Source organism: Hibiscus syriacus, unplaced genomic scaffold (assembly GCF_006381635.1).
Source record: "Hibiscus syriacus cultivar Baekdansim isolate YM2019G1 unplaced genomic scaffold, ASM638163v2 tig00110321_pilon, whole genome shotgun sequence".
Classification (NCBI taxonomy): Eukaryota; Viridiplantae; Streptophyta; class Magnoliopsida; order Malvales; family Malvaceae; genus Hibiscus; species Hibiscus syriacus.
The window spans coordinates 1677119-1704337 of record NW_024062680.1 but is presented as its reverse complement, the minus strand read 5'-3'; the positions used below and the strand labels follow the sequence as shown (position 1 = coordinate 1704337).

Below are 27219 nucleotides of genomic sequence, written 5' to 3'. Positions count from 1 at the left end.
TTAATGGAAGAGAAAAGAGAAGCCACCATACAAATGCAATTTAGAATTTGTGATCTATATTTTATTTTGACATTATAATAAATTATGTGTCTGTATCTTTTTCTTTTAGAAATTTTCATATAAATATTATTTTTTTAATATTATTTTTTATTTTTCATTATCTTTCATTATTCTTGACTAGCACAACACACCGCACATAAATTGTTAAGAAAAGTGAAAAAGATATATATAAGAGAGAATAACTTCAGTGACCGAAAATATTTATAATATATAATTTTAATTAATTTTTTTTGGATTTGTAAAATTAACCAAAAAAATCGCAACGCGAACTCCTATTTCGCAACACAGTTTCCAAAGTCGCAACGCGAACATGAAAATTTTCGCAAAGCTAATTACCGATATAGGTAAACACAACTATCGCAAAGCGAATTTCGTTTTCGCAATGCTAATTACCGACATAGGTAAACACACTATCGCAACGCGAATTTTATTTTCGCAACGAGAATTTCGCAAATCGAATTCGTCAATTTCGTAACTTAATTACCGATATAGGTAAACACGATAGAAAGGTAGAAAAAATTCGGTAAAAAAATTCGGTAAAAAAATCCGAATTCAACAATTTGAAAACTGAGTTACGAATTTTGCAAATTCGTGTTGCGAATGTCAAATCTTGCCTCTTATAGAAAAAATTAAAGGACATAAAATGCATTGGAATGGTTTTCAACCTAGGACATCACAATTGCTAAGTCCACGTATGAATCACTCAGCTAAACCTACGCTTGTAAATGAATTGAACAAACACGAACGAGCGTATGTTCATGTTCGTTCGTTCGTTCGTTTAACTTTAACCAGACAAACGAACTGTCGAAATTATTTTTTCTTTAAGAGGCGAGACTTGACATTTCGCATCACGAATTTTCTGAATTCGCAACTCAGTTTTCAAATTGGCGAATTCGGATTTTTGACCGGATTTTTTCTACCGTGTTTACCTATATCAATAATTAAATTGCAAATTTGCGAAATTCGCGTTGCGATAGTTGTGTTTACCTATATCGGTAATTAGCGTTACGAATTTGGAAGCTGTGTTGCGAAATTAGAGTTCGTATTGCGAATTTGTTGGTTATTTTCGTAAATCTAAAAAAATTTGATTAAAATTTACTAAAGTTATTTACTCTATTAATAGATGCAGAAGATTATAAAAGAAATACCACATGGGACAACATTGGATTTGGCCCCACTACTCGCAACTGCATTCACATGGTGCTTTTGAGCTCACCACCGCCACCAATCCAGACCACTACAAAGAATCTAACTGCTGCTTTCACATTTAGCCACAATAATTAATATATTATCTAAATCTCGTAATATTATATTATACATCCGTAGATCTGGCTTCCCCTTATTTCTCTTTCTTCAGCTTCTGCCATCACTTCCGTCGCTTTTAACTACTTAAACCCCATTAGTTTGATTAACATTAATCAATTAATTTCAACAACAGGGAACAGACCATTGTCGGAAACAAAGCATCAATAATGTTACCATAACATAATCTTAATACAGTATCTCTGTTTATGATAATGTAATATTGATCAGCATAATAATATTAATGTATGCGGACTAATTGTTTTGTACTTTTGTTTTTTTTCCTTTATTTCATGTGCTGCCATTAAACTCCTGTCGGTGCTTCCTTCTCCCCCCCTAATTTTATTTAAATGCATTTTTTTATTTCATCCAACGAATCCCTACTTTTAAATTTACATTCAGACGTCTAATAGACAACTACATTTTTTATTTCATCTATTAATAATTAATTATATGATACACATAAAAAAACTACCGCCGATCGTAGTTGATGTAAAACAAATAAAGAAGACATATTACCATTTATTTATTCGTTTGTAAAATTTCAAAACTATACCGTTAGTATATTAAATATAAGAAAAATTCTACGACCTTCGTCGAGCGTTAACGATGAGCACCATTAACGATTAGTACCATTAAATTAATTTATAAAATATTAAATTATAAAATACTAAACATATAATTATAAGTTGTTAGAAATTTAAATATAATTTAATTAAAATACAATATTTATAAAACTTTAGTTTTTAGGGTAATCTATACCATTGCCATCTAGCTATTTACTCCTTTTAATTTAATCACTTATTTTTTAATTTTGTCAATCGGGTCACCTAACTATTTAAATCTTATCAATCAAGCCACCGGCCGTTAAATATTAAAGAAAGAGATGGCGTGTCAGTTAATAAATTTTATATAATTACACATTTAGTCCTCATTACTAAACATTCTATTCATTTGACCATAACTTTTAATTAATTCAATAAATTTAATCTTAAATCAGATGGTGATGTGTCACTATGTAAAAGGCGTTTAAAAATTATCATAACTCTTACACTACATAAGACGATAAAAATAAACATAAATGATCACATAATATATAAGGCGTATATATTTACGTGAGCTATGTAAGAGAAAAACTATAGATGGTTGAGAAAAAGTTAACCAAAATTATAAGAATCTATAACTATAACATGAAATCTAATGTTTCTTTTTAATTCTAATATTTATTAACTATTTATAAAATCAATTATTTAATAATAAAAAATTAATATTAAGAGTATTATTTAATATTAATTTATACTTTCACTCAAAAACTAAAAATATATATATAACTTTGTATAAAATAGATGTGCTATAAGGTTCATACTCCGAGGTTCTGTCTCACACCCCAGTCGAAAAAGGTTCGAGAATCTTCACATCCATTACAAAATCTCTCTTGTTTCTTAATTAATTTATTCTTCAAATAGGTCGTAGCATAATTTTTTCTAATTAAATTAAAATAATTTTCAATTATAAACTCTAAAAATGACTAATTACACAAATAATTGTTCTAATCCTCACATTTTCTCATAGAAACGAATAGTATAATTGAAGTATTTAAATTACATTTAATATAATAAAAATTATCAATTACGCTAATTATCAAATGCATTATAAATATATAACAGTAAATAACTCCTCAAATTTAATTATTTAATAGCTTTTCAAACAATGTTTTTGAAAATTGAAACAATTGCTGATTGAAATACAAATAAAAAAATTGTTCTCGGGAACAATATCTGACATGTTTTGTAAACAAAAAATAAATAATTCAATATAATCATTCATTATTAAGAAAATAATGCAATGGCTCTTTGTTACTCAGTATTGGGGAAATTATTAATAATAAAAACAAAATGAAAATTATATTTCTGAAGAAATATGGCTGCAATTGGAGTCGGATCCATTTTAAATTATTCTTGTGGCTTTGGTTGCTGTGGAAGGTAGAAATGGGCTTCCTATGTGCCCCAAAAATTGATGGTGTCCTGATGTGATGTGACGTTATGTTACGATGTTGATGCCCCCTTCTTCCATAACCGTGGCCATAGCTATTGTCTCTACATGTTTCAAAGGGGAATCATTCAGCAATATTGTTTTTAAAAAAATATAAAATAAATTTGATTGTTTGATTTAATAGGTAAATGTTTAATAATGTTATTAAAAGTCTTTGAAATAAATTCAATATTTATTTTAAATATTATTACAAAAATATAAAAAATATTAATACAAATGAGAATAAACATATATATTTGAGTTTTTAATATATTCAAATTAATAAATACTTTTTTAAAATAATATATTTGAGTTTTGGACTCTCTTACTTATAACATATAGCAAGAGGACTAACTGAATCCAAGGGGCTTGTTATGTGGCCCATTATTTTCTTTTATAATAATTAAAGTTTAAGATAAATTATTTATTTTGTCATTTACTTATCATCTTATTTAAGAATTAAAATATTTGAGACTATAGATTTTTTTTAATTTCTTTAAAATATTATAAAATTTTGAATTTTTCACTTTCATTTTCCCTCTAGAAAAACAAAAGGAATTAACAAAGAATATGAATTAAGATCACATATAACATATCTATTAAAAAAAATAATAGTCTACCCAAAACGAGAATATGATAAAATATTAAGCACTTCCATTTTTCTAATATAAATAAGACATTTTTTTCAATTTAGATTAGATATTATATAACGATTATTCTAATTTAATTTATTTTATATGTAACATTAAAAATTAAATTTATTTTCCCATTTAAAAGATATAGTATATGGTGACGTTAAATCAACTTATAGTTGGTATAATAAAATATATTAACAAAATTCTTTTTTTTTAATGGATAATTTTTAAACACCATAATTTTAAACATTAGAAATGGTTCTATTTTATATATATGTAGAGAGAGAAATGGTTCTATTATAAGAGATTATTTCAAACTTCAAATATAAATCATATAAAGAAAATATAACCATAGAGTTTTAGTATAAATAAAATTTAAGACCACACTAATTGTAGCAACATCAACTATATACGCAATTGCAATCCCAAAATCCCATTTAAATGCACAATCCACACACTCACCGAAGTGGATTTCAGCGTCCATCCAAAACGTATCCGGAGTTCTGTTCGAGTATCCTTCATCTGGAAAAGTACCTACCGGACGAGAATAGCCGGCGGGGAGAGAACATCCCCATGTACCGAGGCGAAGCAAGACCGTCGATCGATCTATATTCCGAAATGATAAACCCTTCTCTCCCCTCACCTTCTCTCCCCTCACGCTCCGACGACCCATTGAACGTACCGCATTTCACCAACTTCCCCACCCACGATTTCTTCTTCTGCGGGCTCCTATGACCCGCATTCATTTTCTCACCCAGATACTCCTTCACCGCATGCAACCCTTGCTCGAAAACCTCCGCCGGCGGCGACATCAAGGGGTTCCCTTCCACGCTCAACTTCTGGAGCCTCTTCATGCATCCGATGGAATCGGGTAAAGTTGCGATTTTATTGTAACTGACGTCGAGTTCCACGAGGGAAACGAGGAGGCCGATGGAGTAGGGGAGGTTCTGAAGGTATTGGAAGTTTTGGCTGACGTTGAGGACCTGGAGGTTGATTAAGTTCTCCATGTCCTCTGGGATAGTTCGGAGGCAGTTGAGGCGTGCATCGAGGACACGTAGGTTGGTGAGGTGGGTGATGGATTGAGGGAGACAAACCAACTTGTTTGAGTTCACGGAGAGTTTCTTCATGTGTATTAGATCGAACCCCATTGATTCTGGGAGCTTTGTGAGAATGTTGAAGTTCGCATTCAATTCCTCCAATGACCTGCCAAATGCAAAGCGTTTTCTTCAACTTTTGCAGCTTAACAATATTTACATATTAAGGATATATATATATATAGTATTGTAGGTAGGAATAGAAGAAATTACAAATGAAACCTGCAATTTTTAATGGTTTTAGGTAGAGATCGGAGAAGATTGCCGGAAACATTGAGAGTCTTGAGCTTAGAGAGACAACCAATAGAATTGGGGAGACACTTAAGCTGATTGGAGTGTACATCAAACGCCACCAAGTTAAGTAATCTCGCCGTCAGTGACTCCGGTATGTTCTGTAAATTACATATCAAATTTAATTCACCAATTATTTATATTTAATATTTATAATAAATGGGATGAAATTTATCTTTTTTTCCATCCCTACCGAGATCCCAGCATTTCGTGCAAGGCAAAAGTCAAACCCTTACGTTAAGTTTGTGTTTTTTCCCCTTGTTCTGTTTGTTAATAATTTTAATTTTTAAATAATAAACATATTATATAACTTTAATTTTATAATACATAACTCGCTATAGATTAGCCAAATTGAACTAAAAATAAATTGTTGTGAGGGAATAGTTCGGGTGCAAGTATGAATGATACTTCAAATCCAATACAACGCCGATCTTATCACTTCGTATTATTGTTGACTTTTAATATATGATCGGTGCAAATTCTTATAAAAGTTGCAAAAGATATTAGTATACCACTTATCTCCGCCCATTTTTTCATACTTTATTGATATGATGCGTCATTCGTTCTCTGAGTTATGAATGGTTGATAAAATAAAAGAATCATCTAAATAAATTAAGTTTCATAAAATTATATTTGTATTCATTTATTTATTTTTGAAAGTGTTTATTTTCTATTCGTGTTTAGTATCGTGTTTGTGTTTGTCTATTTACTTTTGAATGTATTAATGTTCGTTCATTTAATATTCGTAAACATGTTCGTTGAACATTCGACAACCAACTTTATTTTTTATCCCTTTATTTGCACGCTAAATAAAAATGGTGAATTATGTTACTAATCCTTAAGTTCCTTACTTTTCACAGTTTGAACTTTAAGTTCACCTTACGTTCAATTTAATCCATATTTTCACCAATATTTAAAATATAGAAAAATAAAAGGAAAAAGATAATCGAGTAAACAAGTCGATAAACAAATTTGTTCGTGAATATAAACGAACCGAATACATCTTTATCTGCATTCGTTCATTTATTATATGAAGATAAAATTGTTCATTCATCCCTTTCATTTAGGACTCGAATCTCTATCCTCATAACAGTTAGGCCTACAGTTTGCAAAACAAGTCTTGTTCGAGACTTCTCTTGCTCAGGAAACATAAATCATATGTCATGAGGATAATAACTGAATAATATTATTATTGAGAGAAAATTTATCAAGGATATATAGAGAAGATGAGATACCTGAAGATTATTGTTGGAGAGGTTTAATTTGCAAATGGTAGTCAAATTGAGAGAAGATTTTGGAAGAGAATCCATTGACAAGCCACTCAAGTCTACAATATCAAGCCTCTCTTCTTCTTCCATGAATCTTTTCCCACTTCTGCTCCCATCTCCCATTCTCATCAACTGCTGCTGTTCTGTCATCATTTTCTAATTTTATTGTTATTAAACGCGACACGGCGCTGTAAGGAAGAGGGGAAAAAACACCCCAAAAAACAAAGTAAAAAGGGAATTTGATTTGATGAAATGAGATGGTTGTGCTTTGGTTATAGAAGGGCGTACGGAGGAGAGGAGCAAAACACTTGAGCGTTAGGGCAAGAGACGATTGAAAAAAAAACAAGAGGGGTTATTATGATATTATGGTGTGGGCCACGAGATCAAAGTCAACCCTTCCCTTTTGTTTCTCCTCGGCTGTCCTCTAATGTCGCCCTCGCTGCTCCTTCATCATTCACCCTTTAGACTAAATCCAATTGCCCATTTCTTTTTATTATTCTCAGCACCTTTTCTTGTTGGATAATATACATGTAACATGAGAGATCAATGACTTATGTATAAATATTTTTTAGACATTGATTTTTTAATTAAATATAATAAATGGTTGTTAAAATTTTTAAATGATTATAAAATAGGTTCTTATAATATTACAATGATAATAAGTTTTAACAAGTTTAAATCTTATTTTTAATAATGTAAGTTTAAAAAATGTTTGTTTCAGTTTAATTAATTTTAATGATCATTATATAATTATTTATAAACTTTAATCTTTATTTTATAATATATAAATTACCAATCAAAATTTAATTTTATATAATTCAATGTTTTTTTTTATACTTTACCTTCTTATTTATTTATGCAATAGTATGGAATTACCTACCAACCCATTTACGCTAGTGGGGTTTCTTTTATCAAGCACATTCGTAAGCTTATCACTCAAGTTCTTCAACTCTCTCCTTCTTATCTTATCGCTAATCTTTTTTTAAATTGTAAGATTTAATTTATTTAATATTTAAATTTACAAGAATCTAAATTGCTGACATAAGCCCCTAATTCCATTCATCATAAGGAAAAGTTTTTCAAACAACTTGTTTTCTTTAATCACAATTGTATAAAAATAAATATTAAGATATAAATTCAATTTTTAATATTATTTTTAAAAAATGATTATTTGAATTAACTAAATTTTAAGTTAAATTACATGGATTATTTAAAAAAACCAATGAAAGTAATTAACCTGAAATATTTGTATTGTTATTAATTAAATAAAAAGATAGAATACAGCAATGAATTATCCTGTGCTTTTGGTTATTCAAAATTCTAATATAAAGAATTGGGGTAAAATGAATTGTTGTTATGCCTAAAATACTTAAATTCGAATAATTACGTATGTAAAATTTGTACATATTATCAATTAATTAAAAATATTCGAAATAAATATTACGTTGTAATCACCTAGACTATTAAAAAAACTAATTTCAAAATTTAACCTCAGCAAAATAGTTTCTTGGAAACCAGAGTGGAATAGGTAAGCTCATTCCAGGCATCAGTAACCCACATCGGTTGCGAGATTTGGGCAACCCTGTTACGTTCAACAGTATCACAGGGACCTTCATTTCCGGAATCAGTTCTTCCGATCCACTATCTTCATTTTCAAAATAACAGAAACTAATTAGCCAGTGCAATCCCATATATCTGCAGCAATCGGTGTCTGTATGTAGTGTGCATAGTTCATGTAAAATACTTGGAATCCTTTAATGGCAAACCCTATTGACCATATGGTAAGCAAGCAGTATATGAATTTTCATTCTAGGTTCAAAAGGTTTGTTGAAAAGGCTGCTTGGAAATGTCCTTATCCAAGTATCAAAATATGAGAAAACCTAATGAAAGAGGCAAGAATATTACAAGACAAAATTGTGAGTGATCTAAAAGTAAAGTTGCAGCTCCTAGATGAATGTATGAAATCTCTCTGGTATTGAGCTTAAGTAGTAAAAAAAAAATGAAATCCCTCTTTTTTTAGTTATTTTGTAGCCATGGACCTCATACATTTTGCTTCACGTAGGAGGCATAAGAGTGATTCAAACTGATTGCGGTTCATGGAGTCCCCAACCAACATCAGCCTCTTACCTATTAGTCTCTCCAAGAAGTCAGTAGCATTAAACCTGGTAAGTAAATGCATGAAAGAAAATTAATTACAGTTCAGTGGATAAGAAGCTACAGCTACCCTAATTTTTTAATATAATTTTTTATATTCGCACTCATGACACAAATTCTTGAGTCCGTTCCTGGCATTAAAGCACTGCCGGGACAACACATCCATCCACCCACACACTCGTAATGAATCTCAATTTCTGCCTTCAAGTAGCAATACAGTTTTAAGTCAAATCAGATACTAGATTTTCAGTGTGATAGTTACACTGAATTCAAAGATGAATTAAAAGATTTTATAGAGGGAAAGATGAAAATATTATATATTCTTAGGTTCATGTAAGAACGGTTCGTGTATGCTTTGTTGAACTTAAGCCAAACACGAAGTTTGAGGTTAATAGTACAAAAAGTTAAATCTGCGGAATAAGAAAAGAAACATGGTCTGTTTTGCTCGTTAATTCAGTTGTTAGTAAGCTAAACGAAAATCGTAACCTGCAGAAGCAAGGTAACCATGTGGTGGAGCATGGATGGACCATGGGGTGCGGTGGCACCCTAAAATTTTAAATTTCCTTATATATTAAGTATTTCCTTTGTATTTTATATGAATTATTTGATTTCGTACCCCTAATATTTTATAATCTCGCACCCGCTAAAATTTTAATATAATTTTTTATATTCGAACCCTTAACATAAATTTATGCGTCTGTCCCTAGGCTACAAATTTGGATGATTTTGTTTCTCATTATTTACTAGAATTTGTGGAAGCAGCGTAATCTCCTTATTTTTGACAAGACAACAACAACAACAACAAAACCCTATTCTCATATGCAATGGGGTAAGGGGGAGGTAGGGTAGTAGACTGCCCCCAACGTCAGGTTGTGGGCAGCTTCCGTGGAAGACCTCCGACAGTCAAAAAATTAAAAATAAAGATAAAATACAATGCATGTATAAATAAATAAATAAATACATAGTTGAACAGTCTTCATATGCCCGTCTGTAATAGGAAGTAATCCCTACAAATAAATCCATGCGTAAAAATCTCTGCATATAGACAGAAACGTAAGTCCGGGCTAAATTTAAAAAGAGGAAACATGAAGAGAATGATACACAGTAGTCAGCAATAGCAAGCTACGAGAAGGAATAAAGTCAAATGGGTTAAAACCTAAACTAAGGCAACACTACTCCGCTATCCTAGTTCTAAGCCTTCATAAATTCCAATGACAGACACGTATAAAAAGTAGAAGTCATGGAAATTACTACAAAGGTATTAAAAAGAATACAGAGATGCTACACCCTATGGTTGTGACCCACACTACTCGGCTACCATGGTCTTAAGTCTCTGTACTTTCCTGTCAGAGGTCATGTCCTCGGTAAGGGCTAAATCTTTCAAATCAGATCTCAAGCAGTCTACCCATTTCCTCCTTGGTCGTCCTCTCCTTCTGGCACCGTCGGCTGTAATCGACTCTACCCTCCTGACCGCATCCGACGATTATCGCCTAAGGACATGACCAAACCACCGTAGTCTTCCTTCCCTCAACTTTTCGGATACAAGCACCACCCCCAAGGACATCCTAATTGCAGAGTTCGGTGTCATGTCCCAAAGAGTCCTACCACATGCCTATCGAAGCATTCTCATTTTTGCGGCCTCCATCCGCCTTACGTGATCCTTCTTGATTGCCCAACATTCTGATTCATACAACAACACTAGTCTTATTTCCATTCTATAAATTTTCCCTTAAGCTTTAGAGGCACCTTCTTGTCATACAAAACTCCAGTTGCAACCCTCCACTTTAGCCATCCCGCCTTTATACGGTGTGTAACGTTATCATCTACACCCCCATCTTTATGTATCATAGACCCTAGGTACTTAAAATAATCCTTTGAGGGGAGAACGTGTCCTTCGATGCATACTTCTACATCTTCATCGTTTTGGTTCCCACTGAAGTTTGAACATAAATACTCTATCTTTTTAATATTGATCCTTAGACCTTTTTTCTTCCAAAGCTGTCTTCCAGGTAGCCAATATATTATTCAACTCATTTTTTGTTTCAGCAACTAGGACAATGTCGTCAGCGAAAAGCATACACCATGGAACACCGTCTGGTATCGCACAATAGATGTCGTCCATAATCAAGGCGAAGATGTAAGGGCTAAGAGTCGATCCCTGGTGGAGTCCGATTTCCATTGGGAATGCCTCGGTGTCACCAACTGTAGTCTTGACGTATATAGTAAATATACAATACATATCACGAATTGCCCGTATATAAGCAGTTGGGATCCATCTCGTTTCTAAGGTCTTCCAGATCGTATCACGGGGAACGCTATCATACATATTTCAAGGTCAATGAACGCCATGTGAAAATCTCTATTTCCCCCCTATAATTCTCCATAAGCCGTCGAAGTGGATGAATCGCCTCCGTAGTAGACCTGCCTGACATAAAGCCAAAATGGTTTTCCGAAACCCTAGTAACATGTCTCAACCTAGCCTCCATCACCCTTTCCCATACCTTCATGGTATGATTGAGTAGTTTAATACCTCTGTAGTTACCACAACGTTGGGGAACTCCTTTATTCTTATAGATTGATATCACCGTAGACTCTCTCCACTCCTCTGGCATGGCAGTCTCTAAAATAATATTAAAGATGTTGGTCAACCACTTAACTCCCTCTTCTCCTAGGGTCAACCACACAGTGATAAGAATTTGATCTGTACCTACAGCTTTGTCCATTCTCATCTTTCTAAGGGCCATTTTGACTTCCTCAATCCCAATCCTACTTGTAGGGCAGTCATTGGCCATAGTATGATGGTCGGTTGACCCATCAAAGTTACTATCTCTATAGGGAGAGGCACCATTATTAAATAAGCCAAAGAAGTAACTACCCCAAACCCTCTTAATATCACGATCTTTCATTAGAAGAACACTATTGTTGTCCTTAATAAACCTAATGCTATCTAGATCATTTTTCCTATTCTCCATGGATTTTGCAAGCCTCAAGATGCCGTTTTGTCTTTCCTTGGTGTCTAATCTCTTGTACATTTCCTCGTATACCTTATCCTTTGCTTTAGCCATTGTTTTCTAGGCTTCCCGCTTTGCCTCTTGTATCTTTGTTTAGATATCGATCTTTCTTTGTCATCATTGCATTGTAGCAACTCCTTGAAGTAAGTTTGCTTTGTCTTCACCTTAGTTTGGACTTCGTCGTTCCACCACCACAATTCTTTATGTTCCTTGACCTTCCCTGTCGATAACCCAAGGGTGTTTTTGCCCACCTCTCTGATGGAATTTGTCATATTTTTCCATAACATATCTGCATTATTTGAGTTTGTAGTTCCAAAACCTGTATGAGACAAAACCTTACTCCTAAAGTCATTGGTTGTTGCTCCATGTAAGTTCTTCTAAAGGATCCTAGGTTTACCTAGTTTAGCCCTCCTATGAGTGCTCCGCCCGTGGCGTACGCGGAACACCAAAACCAATAATCTGTGTTGTGATGCACATGTCTCTTCAGGGAACACCTTACAGTCAATGCAAGCCTATCGATCCCGATTTCGAACCAGGATATAATCGATTTTGGTACAATGTCCCCCGCTATGGAACGTAATCAAGTTCATATATCTTGTTAAAAAAGGAGTTAGTGACCACCATATCATGTGCAGTAGCAATTTCAAGCAACGCATGCCCCTCCTCGTTCCTACTACCAAAACAGAAACCCCCATGAACATCATTATATCCGTCGATTTCACTACCTATATGGCCATTGAAGTCTCCCCCTATGAAAACTCTTTGGTCCTCTGGAATTCTCCTAAGTACATCATCTAACGAATCCCATAAACAACGTTTTTCCCCCTCCCCTAGGCCAACGTGTGGGGCGTACATTGAAATGACATTCACCACTTACGCTTCTATAATAACCTTAATCATCATGATCCTATCACGGTATCTACAAATTCAACTACATTTTCCTTGAGGCTAGAGGATACCAAGATACCCATCCCATTTCTAACATTATCTATGCCTGAATACCACAACTTGTACCCGTTACACTCTCTGGCGCGAGCCCCTTTCCACCTAGTCTCTTGAATACATACAAAATCCATTTTCTACTACTTAGTACGTCAGTCAGCTCCAACAGCCTAACATTTAATGTGCCTACATTCAACGTACAAACTCTAAGTCTAGTCTCCTTGACACCACTCTGTCGAGCCCGCCCCCTATACGCCCTATGAGATCTAAAAGAAGGACATGACCTCAAGTAATAATCTATAGCCAAAGCTATGAGGATCTATGAAAAAGGAATCCAAAGAAGACATAAGACGCACACAAAAAAATGCTAGAGAATTGAGGGGTACTAAGAAACCTAGTTGGTTACTTAATAGGATTTTAATTTATATAAAACTATTGTTACTATTATTGCTAAAAGCCTAGTGTTAAAAGGGGGAAAATAGAATAATATTGATTTTTATCTTCCCAAATAAAAAATGATACTACTAATTAGAGCATTAAGCATTACACAATAACTAGCCCTAGGTTAATAAAAGAAAAAGAACATTAATTTCCTAAAGCAATCAAGAAGAATATGCAAACCCTAAAAAACCTAAGGGGGAGTATAAATTGAAAGCAGAAGCAAGAACATATGCAGTCAGTGCTTCGAGAATTTCGATGGCAATAACCAGAATCGCGAGGATGATGTCGTCGATCGGAAAATAACAAGGGGACATAACACCGCCTGAAAACAAGACCTCCCTGGATCTATGAAAAGAAGAACTCAAGAAAAAGTGAAGTATAAAGTACAAGAAAATAATTAATTGAACACGTATCATTGGAATGATTTCAAAAAAAGATTCGGACTAGTAATCCACAGATCAAACATGAACAAAACAATCTAAAAATAACAAAGGAAAAACAGGAGAAAAATCCTAGATCTAAACCAGATCTACAGATAAAATAAAATAAAAAAACAAAGAGAGCGAATAGAAATAAGGAAGAAGTACGCAGATGATGGAGAGCTGAACGCTTTGCCTTTTATTTTTGACAAGAATTACTTCGAATTTAATGATATTATTAGTCGAAGCTTGAGATTAATAAAGGAAACCATAGTTGCACGTGACGCCACATGACTGACTATGAATCCAACATCGGAGGCCGCTAAATGGATACGGATGATGTCGTTGGTTGTCACGACTTGGCTGCTGCTGCTGCAGGGGAATCCTAAATTGCGAGCAAGGAAGATGGATATTTGGTTTGCTAGGAGCCTTGGAAATTGCTCCATTTTCTCGACAGAGCTTTGGATAATACATGAGGCGCTTAAACATGCATGGAGATTGGGGTTCAGGTATAGTTCGAAGATGTCCTGTTGGTGAAGTTTTATTTGATGAACCGTCAACTATAATCACCACATTGATATCTCAAGAGGCTGTTAGAAGTAACGCCCTAACGAATGTTCCGTGTAAGCAAAAAAAAAAATCGGATGATAGAGAAAAAGAAAGAAAAAAACAAGGTACAACCTTAATTTAACAAAAGATAAAGAGTAGATAACTAAATACATAAATCAATAACATTTCATTCAACAACATTTCATTCAACAACAATATATATTCAATATTTGCAATTCAAGGGAAAAGAAAAATCTGAATAATTTAATCTTTGTATAAAATAAACAACCCTTTAAATTTTGTCTAATATAAATATTCATAAAGATTTTCACAAGTTCTTTCATATGATAGTAATTTGTGATTATTAAATGTAAACATATATTATTTTTTGTTACATAATAACAAATAAATTTCACATAAAACACCAAATATAAAGCTAATAGAATAAAATATATAAATAAAAAAAATCAAAGCATCAATCAAGTTTATAAATCATAAATTAATATATTAATATTTATATCTCAATTAGATAATTTTACTTCTATTCAATTTTTGTGATAAATCATAATTTAGTCCCTACATTTTTTACTTTGTCTCATTGGTATTAAATTTTCTTCTACAGTGGTACTGAATTTGTCTATTTTTCTATATCAATACATAAAATATATTATATAGATTATAAACATATATAGTAATTTTAAAAATTAAAATGTAGATACAAATGAAAAAAATTATAGAAAATAAAAAAATTTAAATATTAATGTTCATAAGAATAAAAATATATAAATTCAAATATTAATGGAATTTTAAATAATAATGTAGAAATGATGAACAAATTCAGGACCAAAATGTGACTTATTCCAGAAATTTTTATGGAATCTTGAAAAAAATCATATATAAAATGAAGGTTTTCTAAAATTTCCGACCCGCTCTCAACTCTCTTCGCCCATCCCCGCCGCCAAACAAGCAAGCCCGTCTTTCTCCTGCTCCAATTTTAACCCTCTCCATCTCCTCGACTCAAGCCATATCTTGCCTTCAAGTTACGTCAGATCAGGAATTCAAATAAGGTAATTTTTGAAACCCTAAGCTTATCTTGAGGGTTGATTTTCACTTAAGGCGTGATATTTCGAGCACAAATTTTGAGATTTTGAACTTCTGTTTGAAACCCTGGTTCAGTAAAACCCTTATAATGGAAGAAGAATCAGCTGCACTAGGGAAACGAAAATTACCTGAAGTGGCAGATGTTACAAAGACCCCTAAGCAAGAATCTGTCTCGAAACGGAGAACAGTGGCACGGACATGTGTGCACGAGGTTGCAGTTCCAAGTGGGTACCTTTCAACTAAAGATGAATCCATTCACGGGACGCTCTCGAATCCAGCCTACAAGGGGGAAATGGCTAAAACTTATCCGTTTGAGCTTGATCCCTTTCAGAGTGTATCTGTAGCGTGCTTAGAGAGAAATGAATCAGTTTTGGTCTCGGCACATACGTCTGCTGGTAAAACCGCAGTCGCTGAGTATGCCATTTCCATGGCCTTCAGAGATAAGCAAAGGGTCATATATACTTCACCATTGAAAGCTCTGAGTAACCAGAAGTACAGGGAGCTGCATCAAGAGTTTGAAGATGTGGGGCTGATGACTGGTGATGTTACATTGTCGCCTAATGCTAGTTGTCTGGTCATGACCACAGAAATTCTTAGAGGGATGCTTTACAGGGGCTCCGAGATTTTGAAAGAGGTTGCATGGGTTATTTTTGATGAAATTCATTATATGAAAGATAGGGAAAGAGGAGTTGTTTGGGAAGAGAGCATAATATTTTTGCCACCAGCAATAAAAATGGTTTTCCTTTCTGCGACAATGTCCAATGCCACTGAGTTCGCAGAGTGGATTTGTCATTTACACAAACAGCCTTGCCATGTTGTGTACACTGATTTCCGTCCGACTCCTTTGCAGCATTATGTTTTCCCCATGGGTGGAAGTGGATTGTACCTTGTGGTTGATGAGAATGAGCAATTTAGAGAGGACAATTTTATGAAGCTCCAGGATTCATTCGTAAAGCAGAGACCGGGTGATTTTAGCAAGAATAAAGATGGGAAGAGTGGTGGGAGAGCCAAAGGTGGAAGTTCTTCAGGGGGTTCTGACATATATAAAATTGTGAAGGTGTTGCTTCTACTTTTAGATGCTGCTCTTGATTGTTTTATTAAGATGCTTTCATTATTGTTCGAAATATGCTCTCTTTCTTTTCCTATTCTTTATTATGCAATATGCATCCCTAATTGTATGATCCTTTGGGTCACTTCCCTAGTAGGAATGAATATCTGAAATTCTTTAGCTTTAAGTAGTTTATATCACGGACAGAATCAGTTCTAGGGCTGCATGTAGTTCAAATGGATGGGGAATTTTTCTTGGGCATAATATAAATGGTTGGAATCTTCTCAATCGGCAGGCAACTTTTTACTTTCTTGAGGATTTAAATTTGACATAATCAACTATTTCTCTTCCTTCTGAAGCAAAGCTTCCAAGTATAAAAGGATGCTTCCTCCTGTTAAAATGTAAATTTCAATACTATGTTTCCATTTAGAATGCCCAAAATGTTATACTGGGGGATGCTGTCATTAATTTGCTTATGAATGTTGACATATGTTTGATGCAAAGATGTAAACTGTCAAATGATTTCAGAAACTAATTTATTACGAGAAAAAAAATAATGATTGCATAATTTTTTGCTGGGAGGGAAATGGATCCTGCTGTCTTTGATTTTTACCCTGCAAAGTATGTGGATAGAGAAGGGGAGATCAAAGGGGGAAAAATGAAGTGGATGTTTGGTTTTCTAGAACCATGTATAGGATGAACATTTTGAAATAATTAGATCACTTTTTTAAATCTATGTTACTAATCATTTTAGATCTTTATGGTGGAGGTTGTGGGCCATTTTCAATAGAAGAATGCCTTGCCATATTCTGAACAATAGGAAAGATCATGTTATTGGGGTAATAATGTGCTGAGTCATGAGAAGTGTCAAAAAAGCTCAGCAATGCAAATCTCTTGATGTCATTCTTATGTCTATGATTTTGAGGATCCTACTGTTGATATGCAATTAATCTTTATTGTGGCAAAGTCTGATCCTTCAATATTTACCTTGCACATTTTGGATTTTAGTCTTTCCTAAATAATTCTTTCTTTTGATCATAGTAAAAAAATCAGAATTGGTACAAGGAGCTGTAGACAGTTTATCCGTGTGCATGAGCAATGATGATATTTAATGTAATTAAACATGGTTAATAAACTTCTGTCATCTATGCCTGCTGCTATTGTAACCAATTTGTACATTATTACTTAATAGTTGATTGTACTGTTTTGGAATTTCAGATGATTATGGAACGGAAGTATCACCCAGTCATTGTTTTTAGCTTCAGTAGAAGAGAGTGTGAATATCATGCAATGTCCATGTCAAAGCTGGACTTTAACACGCAGGAGGAGAAGGATGATGTAGAACAAGTTTTCCGCAATGCAGTACTGTGCTTGAATGAAGAAGATAGAAATCTGCCTGCCATTGAGTTAATGTTACCTCTGCTTATGAGAGGCATTACTGTACATCATTCTGGTCTTCTTCCTGTTATCAAGGAATTGGTCGAGCTTCTCTTTCAAGAAGGCCTAATAAAGGCACTTTTTGCCACAGAAACTGTAAGATCATCACAAGGCATCCAACCAACTCTCTTTCGTTATATGCGCTTTTTAACTGTTCATTTCGTTTATAGCTCAAAATATTAATGTTGAATATCTTCCATGATGAATTTTCTTTGATACAGTTTGCAATGGGTTTAAATATGCCGGCCAAAACTGTTGTATTTACTTCTGTTAAGAAGTGGGACGGTGATAGCCATCGTTATATGGGATCTAGTGAGTATATCCAGGTGAGTGAATATTCTGCTACCTTTACTTTTAATCAATTGACACTTTTTTCAAGAAGCTGATGGTCATATACTTTGTTCTAAACCCTGTAGATGAGTGGAAGGGCAGGGCGCCGTGGCAAAGACGAGCGTGGTATTTGTATTATCATGGTTGATGAGCAGGTAATTTTACGCCTTGTTTTTATGTGCATTTGAACTCTGCAACTATTCATCATTGTTTTACCGATTTTAGAAAGCCTTCCTAGATTCCCATTTAATTTTGACCTTCCAGGATTTCTTGTTGTGTATTGTCTTTTTCATTGTAAATTTATGTGTTGAAGTACTGTCTTTTTGGATTAGAATCTGAGCTAGCAGCGCATGGGATACTCTTGCTGTATGTTTTTAATGAAGCAAACAAGTTTATGTTGCATCTTCTTTCAGATTTGTATGACCTTCCAGGATTTCATGTTGTGTACTTCCTTTTTCATTGTAAATTTATATTTATTGAAGCACTTTCTTTTGCAGTAGAATCTTCCAGGATTTCATGTTATGTACTGCCTTGTCCGTTGTAAATTTATAATTGTTGGACTACTTCCTTTCTGGAGTGGAATCTTGGCTGGCATATATTGGATAATCTTGCTATTTGTTTTTAAAGACAAACAGGTTTACATTGCCTCTGCATACAGATGGAGATGAATACACTTAAGGACATGGTTTTGGGTAAACCAGCTCCTTTAGTCAGTACTTTCAGACTGAGCTACTATTCAATATTGAATTTAATGAGCCGTGCAGAAGGGCAGATGACTGCTGAGCATGTGATAAGGAATTCATTCCACCAGTTTCAGTATGAGAAGGTGTCTGCTGATTTTTTTGTCCTCTTTTGCATAAGCATACTGGACATGCAATAACTTGTTGATCTTTATCTGTTTCAGGCCTTACCTGATATAGGGAAGAAGGTTCTGAAGCTGGAGCAGGAAGCTGCTTTGCTAGATGCTTCTGGAGAGGTAATCAAATTCCTTTTTTAAACCTGTTTTGACAACTTTTTGAGTCAATACAAAGATTTTTTTTAATGTGCAGGCTGAAGTAGCTGAATATCATAAACTAAAACTTGAATTCGCCCAGTTAGAGAAGAAGTTGATGTCAGAAATTACTAGGCCTGAAAGAGTTCTTTATTATCTTGATCCTGGACGGCTGGTATGTGCTTATTGAAGCGGTGTTGATTATTATTACTGCCTGCCCTATTGTTTTTAAATATGGCGTACAACAGATAAGCCTATTGTTGCATTATGTTTATGTATCATTTTATTCTTCTTGTTATTAGTTGCTAGTTACGTTAAAGTTCCTTAAAGTATACTTTTTTGCCATAAACATCCATAAGAAAATTCTCTATGTAGCAAACATTTCAGTCAAATTTTATATTTTCTTTTGAAATGGAGTTGCCATGTATTTAAGGTCATTATGCAACTCCTGTACAAACAAGAGTTAATTTGAAAACTGTACCATTTGTTTTTCCATCCCAATTACGTATGGCTGCAAAGCAAATTGCAGCTTGTCCTTATTATTTCCATTGGTTCGTGTACGGATTCATATCAGGCATTTCTTGTCAGAATTCTGATAAAAAATTATACCAAGTTGTTATCACGTCAAAAGGAATGTTATTAAAATGCCATCCGTGAATTAGGTTGCTTATATATGTTTGGAAAGATGAATTTGAGATACTGGATTTGGATTTAGTTTGTTAAATAAATTGCGGGAATGGATTGTCTACATCATGCACAATTTAGTTCAGATGTAAATGCCTATATATTTTAAATTCGTACCTATAGGCATTTCAAATCCGTGGATTTGAAAACAATCATGAAGGTTATATTTGCACGTACTTCAGTACACAATTTATTTTAATTTCAAAATCCAAGTACCTTATTTTAATTCCTATTTCCCCACACAAGTAGGTTTTTTTATTTAATAACACGTGGCAGACTGCTTTGAGTAGAAATTATATATCAGTAACTAGATACACAGCTGTGTGCTGTCTGGATGATTATTTTATGTAAATACATTAATTCTTGCATACTCTCAAGAATTATTTTCTTCAGTTTGCCAGAAACTGAGGTTGGGTTCCAAATATTTTGCTGCCTTTTTTTTTGCAGAAAGAAATTTTTCTTAGTGAGCATGTGTGTGTATTTATAACAAATATACATCATGCTTGCCATTAGTGTTTCCTGTCTCAATGGTGTCCTGGTTGTTTAAATATATGGATCCATGCTTAAATATCATAACTTGCATAATGTGTCCTGCTATTAAGTGTAGATGTTGAATACACATTATTTTTTCAGGTCACTTTATTTCATCTAACTTCGAGATGTACTGTTAGTTTTCTACTTAGCAATTTTGACACTTAGATTCAACATTCCTTTGCAGGTCAAAGTAAGGGAAGGCAGTACAGATTGGGGTTGGGGAGTTGTAGTTAATGTTGTCAAAAGGACCTCTGCAGGATTAGGTACAGTGTCTGCACGTGGTGGTGGTTATATTGTGGATACATTACTAAATTGTTCACCTGGTTCAAGCGAGAATGGTGCACGGCCAAAACCATGCCCACCCTGTCCAGGGGAGAAGGGTGAAATGCATGTGGTAAGTTGACACATAGGATAGTTGCGGAATTTGGACTTCAGCTTGGTCCTTTGAAGTTTCTGATCTTCCATTTTCATATGCTTTAGGTTCCTGTCCAGTTGCCTCTTATTTCAGCTCTGAGTAAAATTAAAGTATCCATGCCTCCAGATCTTCGGCCACCTGAAGTCAGGCAGAGTTTGTTACTTGCTGTGCAGGAGCTAGGAACTCGATTTCCTCAAGGCCTTCCAAAACTAAATCCTGTTACGGTAACCATTCATAATATCAAGTTATAGTTGGATGATTTTCCTAGTAAAACCAAGAGTGATATAATGCTGAAAGCCTTTTCCTTTTAAGTTCATCTGCTAATTGCTATTGATAATTGCTAGTTGGAACTCCTGCACTTTTGTTCCATGTTATTCCACAAAAAATTATCCAAGAACTCTTGATGATTAAAATGTTAATTAAAGATCAACTTTACCAAGTCTAGCAATAAAAGGATATAAATAAGTATTAATCTACCCTCATCTGAGAACCATGCTTGCGAATTAGACTTTGGAAAGACACAACTAAGTAAGAACATGGTGAAGCCGTAATAATTTATTTGAACTCCAAATAAGATCTAGTGCCCGGTGACTGAGACCCGGTTTGGCACTGTGGTTTAAAGCAAACGCAATTGCAGACCCTTTGCTGCTTTTGTGATTTAGAACAAATTTACCTCAATTGGGATTTTAATCGAGATATCTTATCTAGTTTGCATTTTGTTAGTAGATAAAAGTTTTGGTAATTGAGATGAAATTCAGTTTGATTGCAATGCCAATTGAGCTCTAAGATTCATTCCAACTAAAATGAAAATTGCCAAAATTACCCTAGGGGCACATGTATCGGGAAAAAACTACAAGTGTACCTTGTACGTAACAATAGGCAATAGCCCTTAATCGTGAAATAGAGTGCGAAATTACTAGTCCAAATTATTACAAATGTGAAATTAACAAAGCATCTGATTTCATGGCTGCATTCTCTGTAGTAGCTGTCACTTAGATAGCATTTCCACGGTATTTTGTATCCATTCTACATTTTCATGCTTCATCGTTCTTTATTGCTTAAAAGTATGCTCTCTATTCCTATTCCCTATGAGCATCATACATATTGAGTAGTAGAAGCGCTTTAAATTCTAAATTATGTTCTGGTGACAGAACCTTGGGTAAGTAGAAACTTATTGTTGATTTATATTGATTTGCAGGACATGAAAATTGAAGACCAAGAAATTGTTGAGTTAGTGAAACAAATTGAGGAACATGAAAAGAAGTTGTTTTCTCACCCACTCCACAAGGTTTGCCATACCACTTCGAATTTGATTTCTGTTTCTATTGTTTCTATTATAGAATAGGCTTGCATATGATAATAGATACTGGCATGTAGTTGTTTTACGATATCTATTAGCTGTTTCACTTATTCTACTTCATGCTTTGTAGTCTCAAGATGAGCATCAACTTAGATCTTTCCAGCGGAAGGCAGAGGTGAATCATGAGATTCAACAGCTCAAGTCAAAAATGCGTGATTCCCAGGTATTCCATTTGCCTTATTAATGTAGATGTCACATGACCTTCAGAATTGGTCACTATTTTCAGTTCATTTTAACACTTTGCTGAATTGATAATCTTAGTATATATAAATTTAAACAAATGGTTCTTTCACATGAAAGAATCAATAATCTTAGTGTATATAAATTTATTTGTTGTCTTTTTTCTCGTCTCCGCTGCCTCTTCCAGAACCTTCATGCCGTCCTCATCGGCTTCTTTGCTTCTTCTTCAGTTCTTCCCAGCCACAGCCAGCCCGAGTTAAAAAGCAGTCACCTTCTATTTGTTAATTTCTTTTGTCAAGCCTTTGTCATCGTCGTCGTCTTCTTCTTCCAGAACCTTCCTTGCTGCTTCTACCGTTTTAGTTTTTACCAGCTGTGGGCTCTGCCAGTCACAATGAGCCATGTCCAACGAATCTGACACAGATTCCATACTAGTGTCAGCGTTCACTCATGTTGAGACAGGTGTGCTGTCCAAAATATCAAGTCCAAGCAACAGAATTCTTTTGTCCTGTCCTTCGTTGCCAAAACGTTCTTCATGCGTCTTCTGTGTCTGCTTTGGGAGTCCCATGTCTATTCTCAGGGCCGTGACCAATTTGCTTTTTCTTTTGGCATGTCACATACATATCCAGATGTGTCCATTTCGAACACCTATACGAGCGGATTTTTCCATGTTGGTGCTTCTTAGTAATTTCAGAATAGCTTAAAGATGGTATTTTTTTTCATGAACCTACAAACCTTCTGAATGGCCCTTTAGTCTTTAAGTTTGGTAAAGAATAGTTGTGTACCAACTGCACCTCTGTTTAAGATGCACAAATGTACTATGTGTGGGTTTTTGTCCTCCCCCCCCCCCCCCGAATGGTGCTCAGAATTGAATGTCTTTTATAAATCTCTTTACTGTTAACATCTCGTGAATTTTGATTAAACTTTCTTTTTCCTCTTGCAGCTTCAAAAATTCCGTGATGAACTTAGGAATCGTTCAAGGGTCCTGAAGAAGTTAGGCCATATTGATGCTGATGGTGTTGTTCAGTTGAAGGGGCGGGCAGCCTGCTTGATAGACACTGGAGATGAACTGCTTGTAACAGAACTGATGTTTAATGGTGAGTTTGAACTACTGTTGGTCAATCCAATTTGTTGTGCATATAATTGTATGTTATGAATGGTATTTTCCTTGCCAGGTTGGAGTGGTTTTTCTATGTTAGAATTTCGTTTCACAAAAGGGGTGCTAACCCAAACCTTATTTGTTGGTTTCTTATACAAAAGTGAAAATACATGTTAGCTTTATAGGATTCTTATAATGGTTTAGTATCATCAAATTCGTTTTACAATGGAATTACTAGTCAAATCATATACACCCCCCCAAAAAAAAAGTCTAAATGAGATTCTTTTTTCAGGGAAAAAAGCTAAAATGAGATTCATTCATTAGTTTAGCTTTTCCTTTTAGATTGTGCCTGGTGTTTTGTCTATTATTTAAACAGACACTACTTAAATTCATAAGCAATTGATTGCTCATTTATAACATGACGATTCTTGGAATTTGTGTATATTTCAAATCATTTAGCAAAAATAGGTTAGGGAATATTTTCTTTGCATACTACTCGTTGACACAGATATTAGCTAATTAAAATGGATGATGATAAAGGATATTAAGCATGAAGGGGTTTTAACGAGGCCTTCAATTCTTATAAAAAAATGGATGATGATAAAGGATATTAAGCATACTGAATGATGTTCCTCTGATACTTACTGATAAGCCCAAATAATTGTAACCTATGATTTTATGATCTTTTGCATGTTATAGGAGGTTAAATAACACTTGCACCTGAACCTGTTTCTTTGTTGAATCATCAACTATTCAAAATAACTTACAGAATATAAATCAATAAGGGACTTTTGAAGTTTTAAACGGGATGATTTTCATGGCTCGTTATTTTGTGATTGAATGCAAGTTCAAGTAATAGAGCTAATACTGCAAATTTTTGCTCTTGGTGTTTTGAGTTTTCTATTGTTCTTATATTTGGAGCAAATTTTAATCAGGTACATTCAATGATATGAATCATCACCAAGTAGCAGCCCTTGCAAGTTGTTTCATTCCGGTAGATAAATCAAGTGAACAAATACAGTTGAGGACAGAGATTGCTAAACCATTAAGCAACTCCAAGAAAGTGCAAGAAAAATAGCAGAGGTTCTTCACCTGTCAAGTTCTCTCGTTCATATACATTATTTACTTACCATGAATAAGATAATTAGAAGCATATCTTACTGGTTTCAGATACAACATGAATGCAAATTGGATGTAAACATTGACAAGTATGTAGAATCAACAGTGAGACCATTCTTGATGGACGTGATTTATTGTTGGTCAAAGGTTAGTGCTTCTGCTAGGAAAAGGCTGCTGTCTGTTCATTATTTGCATCCGGCTTCATGTTATATTTATATATGGAAATCTATTTCCACTTATAATTCATCTGGTTGCCTATATACTCACTCTAATGTATTTTGATGCAACTTGTTCTGCCAGTAGTAAGTTCTATTCAGATGCGTGTGTAGATGCCTGATCTGTTTGGGCATATTGTTTCCTTTTTCAATTTCTTTATTTATTGATTTTTGGCTTTACTCGTGTTTTGATTGTTTTCCTCAGGGTGCAACTTTTGCAGAGGTAATACAGATGACTGATATATTTGAGGGTAGCATTATTAGGAGTGCTAGAAGGCTTGATGAGTTTCTGAACCAGGTATGTTAATTAGAAAAGTTATTTTTCGCTCCTCCCCATATTTATTGTGATCTGGATGCCTTTCTGCTTTTGTTTTCCGTTTTTCGCTATTAGGACTTTTGGAAACACAGATTGGGAGTTTCTCTATTGAACATTATTTCTTTATTTTCTAGTGCACAACTGTTTTCCAATATTGAACGGGTATGGTAATATTGTAATCTTATTGCCTTGTTTTTGTTTGAGTGAATTTCATCTTTGATTTTGATTTTATTTGGATGCAAGATTACATTTTAAAAGGGAGGGTTATAAGACCCTTGTTCTATCGAGTCATGTCATCTAACCTTTGTTCCGATCTGTTTGATAAATTTGCTAGTTGTGTGGTGGAACCTGCTTCAAAGCATGTTTCATGCATGAGGGTGTTGATACAATCGTGTTGTGTTTGTGTCAACTCATATGACGTTTGTTATTCTGCTATCTCGAGGATACCCTTATAACTTGTGAACTTGAATTGTCAGCCCTGGGCATGGGTTTCTCATCTTAAAGAATTAAAATCGCTCTCTTTAATGATACCTATAGTATAGCTTGTCTCTGGTGGGAGGGCATGTCAATATAGGCTTTCCACTGCTTCTTTGATTAACTCAAATTTGAAGAGTGATATGTTGAAACTTTTATTTGTTGTGTACCCAGCTCCGTGCCGCTGCCCAAGCCGTCGGAGAAGCTGATTTGGAGAAGAAGTTTGCTGCGGCAAGTGAAAGCCTACGCCGAGGTATCATGTTCGCCAACTCCCTTTATCTGTAGATGTGTTGTTCACTATGCAATGGACATAAAGCTCAATGTATGGTGTAATGATATAAGCTGACCACCATAGATTTTATCCTCTTCAACTTCTTCTCAACTCTTACCCAGCATTTTTCCTTTCCATCCCTTTTTAGTTTCTATGGGACTGTAGCTCTAAATTTTGCTTATTTTTCATAAGACTTGTAATAATACAGCTACTTGCGATTTTTGTTAGCTTTAGATGAAATTTTTTGAACTGTGATACGGGTTTGTTTTAACGTTGGCGTAGGCATCTTTTATTTCATTGGTTGAATGAGCTCTGCTTAGAATAGGGATGGGGAACCTACCCGACGTTTGATGAGGTTCCATTTCCCCCAACTGGCTTGACCCAAATGCAAGTCTCATCTGATCAGACCTGAATTCATTTTTTTAGCGGTGTGTGGAAATGGTTCTGATCGATCTAGATGATTATGATGCAGCATTTTGGTTTTTGTCGAGATTGGTTTCTTCATATTTTTCTAAAATATTTTGAAACTATTCACCAATTTAAATAAAAATTACTCTTTTATATTGAAAATGATAAACTAAATAAAATGGATATCAGTTGTTTTTGAACTCGTAAACAGCGAAAATGAACCGAGTATAATTAAGAAAACAGAACTTAATAACATGAACAACAAAAAGATCTAAAGAATGGATCTAAATAGACATCGGTTGAGTGAATATGAATTGAATTTCGGCCCACATGAACCAATGCTCCCTTTTCTGGTGTTTTCCCTTCCCAGTCCCACTACGAGGAAGCTCGACAAGGGAAGGGAGGGTGTTTTTGTGGGCACACATTCACGAAGAAAAAACTGACAGTGGAGGACAGAGATTGCTATCGAATTTCTGTTTGCATGAGGGGTGGGGGATTTTGCAGCTTTGCCGAGAGGGATGTAGTGGCATCCTGTGGTTTAAAAGTATGCCACGTAAAAGAAATTCATTGGCTGCTGTGGTGGTTTTGCTTTCGATATCCCATAATCATATGAATTCTGATTATACCTAAATACAAATAAATCAAACTCTTAATAGGTAGCTAAATTATCTTAAGTTTTTAACATTATTCTTTTATCCACAAAATTCAAACTCAATATCTTACTAAAAGAATACTAAACTTATTATTCAACCTGTAATATCTATATTCTGACATATTTAGATAATTTTTTGATTATCCATGTTTTTTTAAGGTGATTTTTGGGCTTTCAGTGAGGTTCATTCGGCAAACCATATTGGGCTTCTTTTATCGGGTTCGGCACTGCAGAAACAGGCGGAAACCCTATAAAACCCTAATTAGTGTTCGCCTTTACTCTTCGTTGTTGGTTCTTTTATTTTCCCCAAAACTCAACCCATCACATTTTGCTTGTGTTTATTCTTAGATTCTGGTGGCTAGTTAGCCATTCACATAATTTTCCAAAAGGT

The 27219-nt window shown here is 34.3% G+C and overlaps 2 protein-coding genes across 2 annotated transcripts; one reads left to right on the top strand and one right to left on the bottom strand.

The window, feature by feature from the left end:
* Positions 1–4452: 4452 nt before the first annotated feature.
* LOC120117710 (plant intracellular Ras-group-related LRR protein 6-like) lies at positions 4453–6990 on the bottom strand. The gene is made up of 3 exons (XM_039137948.1): positions 6649–6990; positions 5345–5514; positions 4453–5231 (listed from the first exon to the last, which is right to left on the bottom strand). The coding sequence occupies exons 1-3, from the start codon at positions 6832–6834 to the stop codon at positions 4547–4549; spliced, it is 1041 nt and encodes a 346-aa protein (XP_038993879.1). The 5' UTR covers positions 6835–6990; the 3' UTR covers positions 4453–4546.
* An 8123-nt stretch (positions 6991–15113) lies between these two features.
* Positions 15114–25900, top strand: LOC120117706 (DExH-box ATP-dependent RNA helicase DExH10-like). Its single transcript, XM_039137943.1, is given in 18 exon segments — positions 15114–15264; positions 15374–16355; positions 17565–17879; positions 18005–18109; positions 18200–18268; positions 18772–18939; positions 19018–19089; positions 19163–19279; positions 20507–20716; positions 20803–20961; positions 21936–22025; positions 22168–22260; positions 23218–23371; positions 24309–24419; positions 24422–24456; positions 24544–24639; positions 24913–25005; positions 25672–25900. Coding segments are annotated over 17 exon segments (2967 nt in total). The 5' UTR covers positions 15114–15264; positions 15374–15386; the 3' UTR covers positions 25783–25900.
* Positions 25901–27219: the final 1319 nt, after the last annotated feature.

What these genes read in the sequence shown, in the direction of transcription:
- LOC120117710 (XM_039137948.1), bottom strand. Translation starts at nt 6,834, where the DNA reads ATGATGACAGAACAGCAGCAGTTGATGAGAATGGGAGATGGGAGCAGA. An exon ending in TCTCCAACAATAATCTTCAG is followed by an intron (nt 5,515 to 6,648) that starts GTATCTCATCTT and finishes TGTAATTTACAG; the next exon opens with AACATACCGGAGTCACTGAC. An exon ending in AAAACCATTAAAAATTGCAG is followed by an intron (nt 5,232 to 5,344) that starts GTTTCATTTGTA and finishes TGCATTTGGCAG; the next exon opens with GTCATTGGAGGAATTGAATG.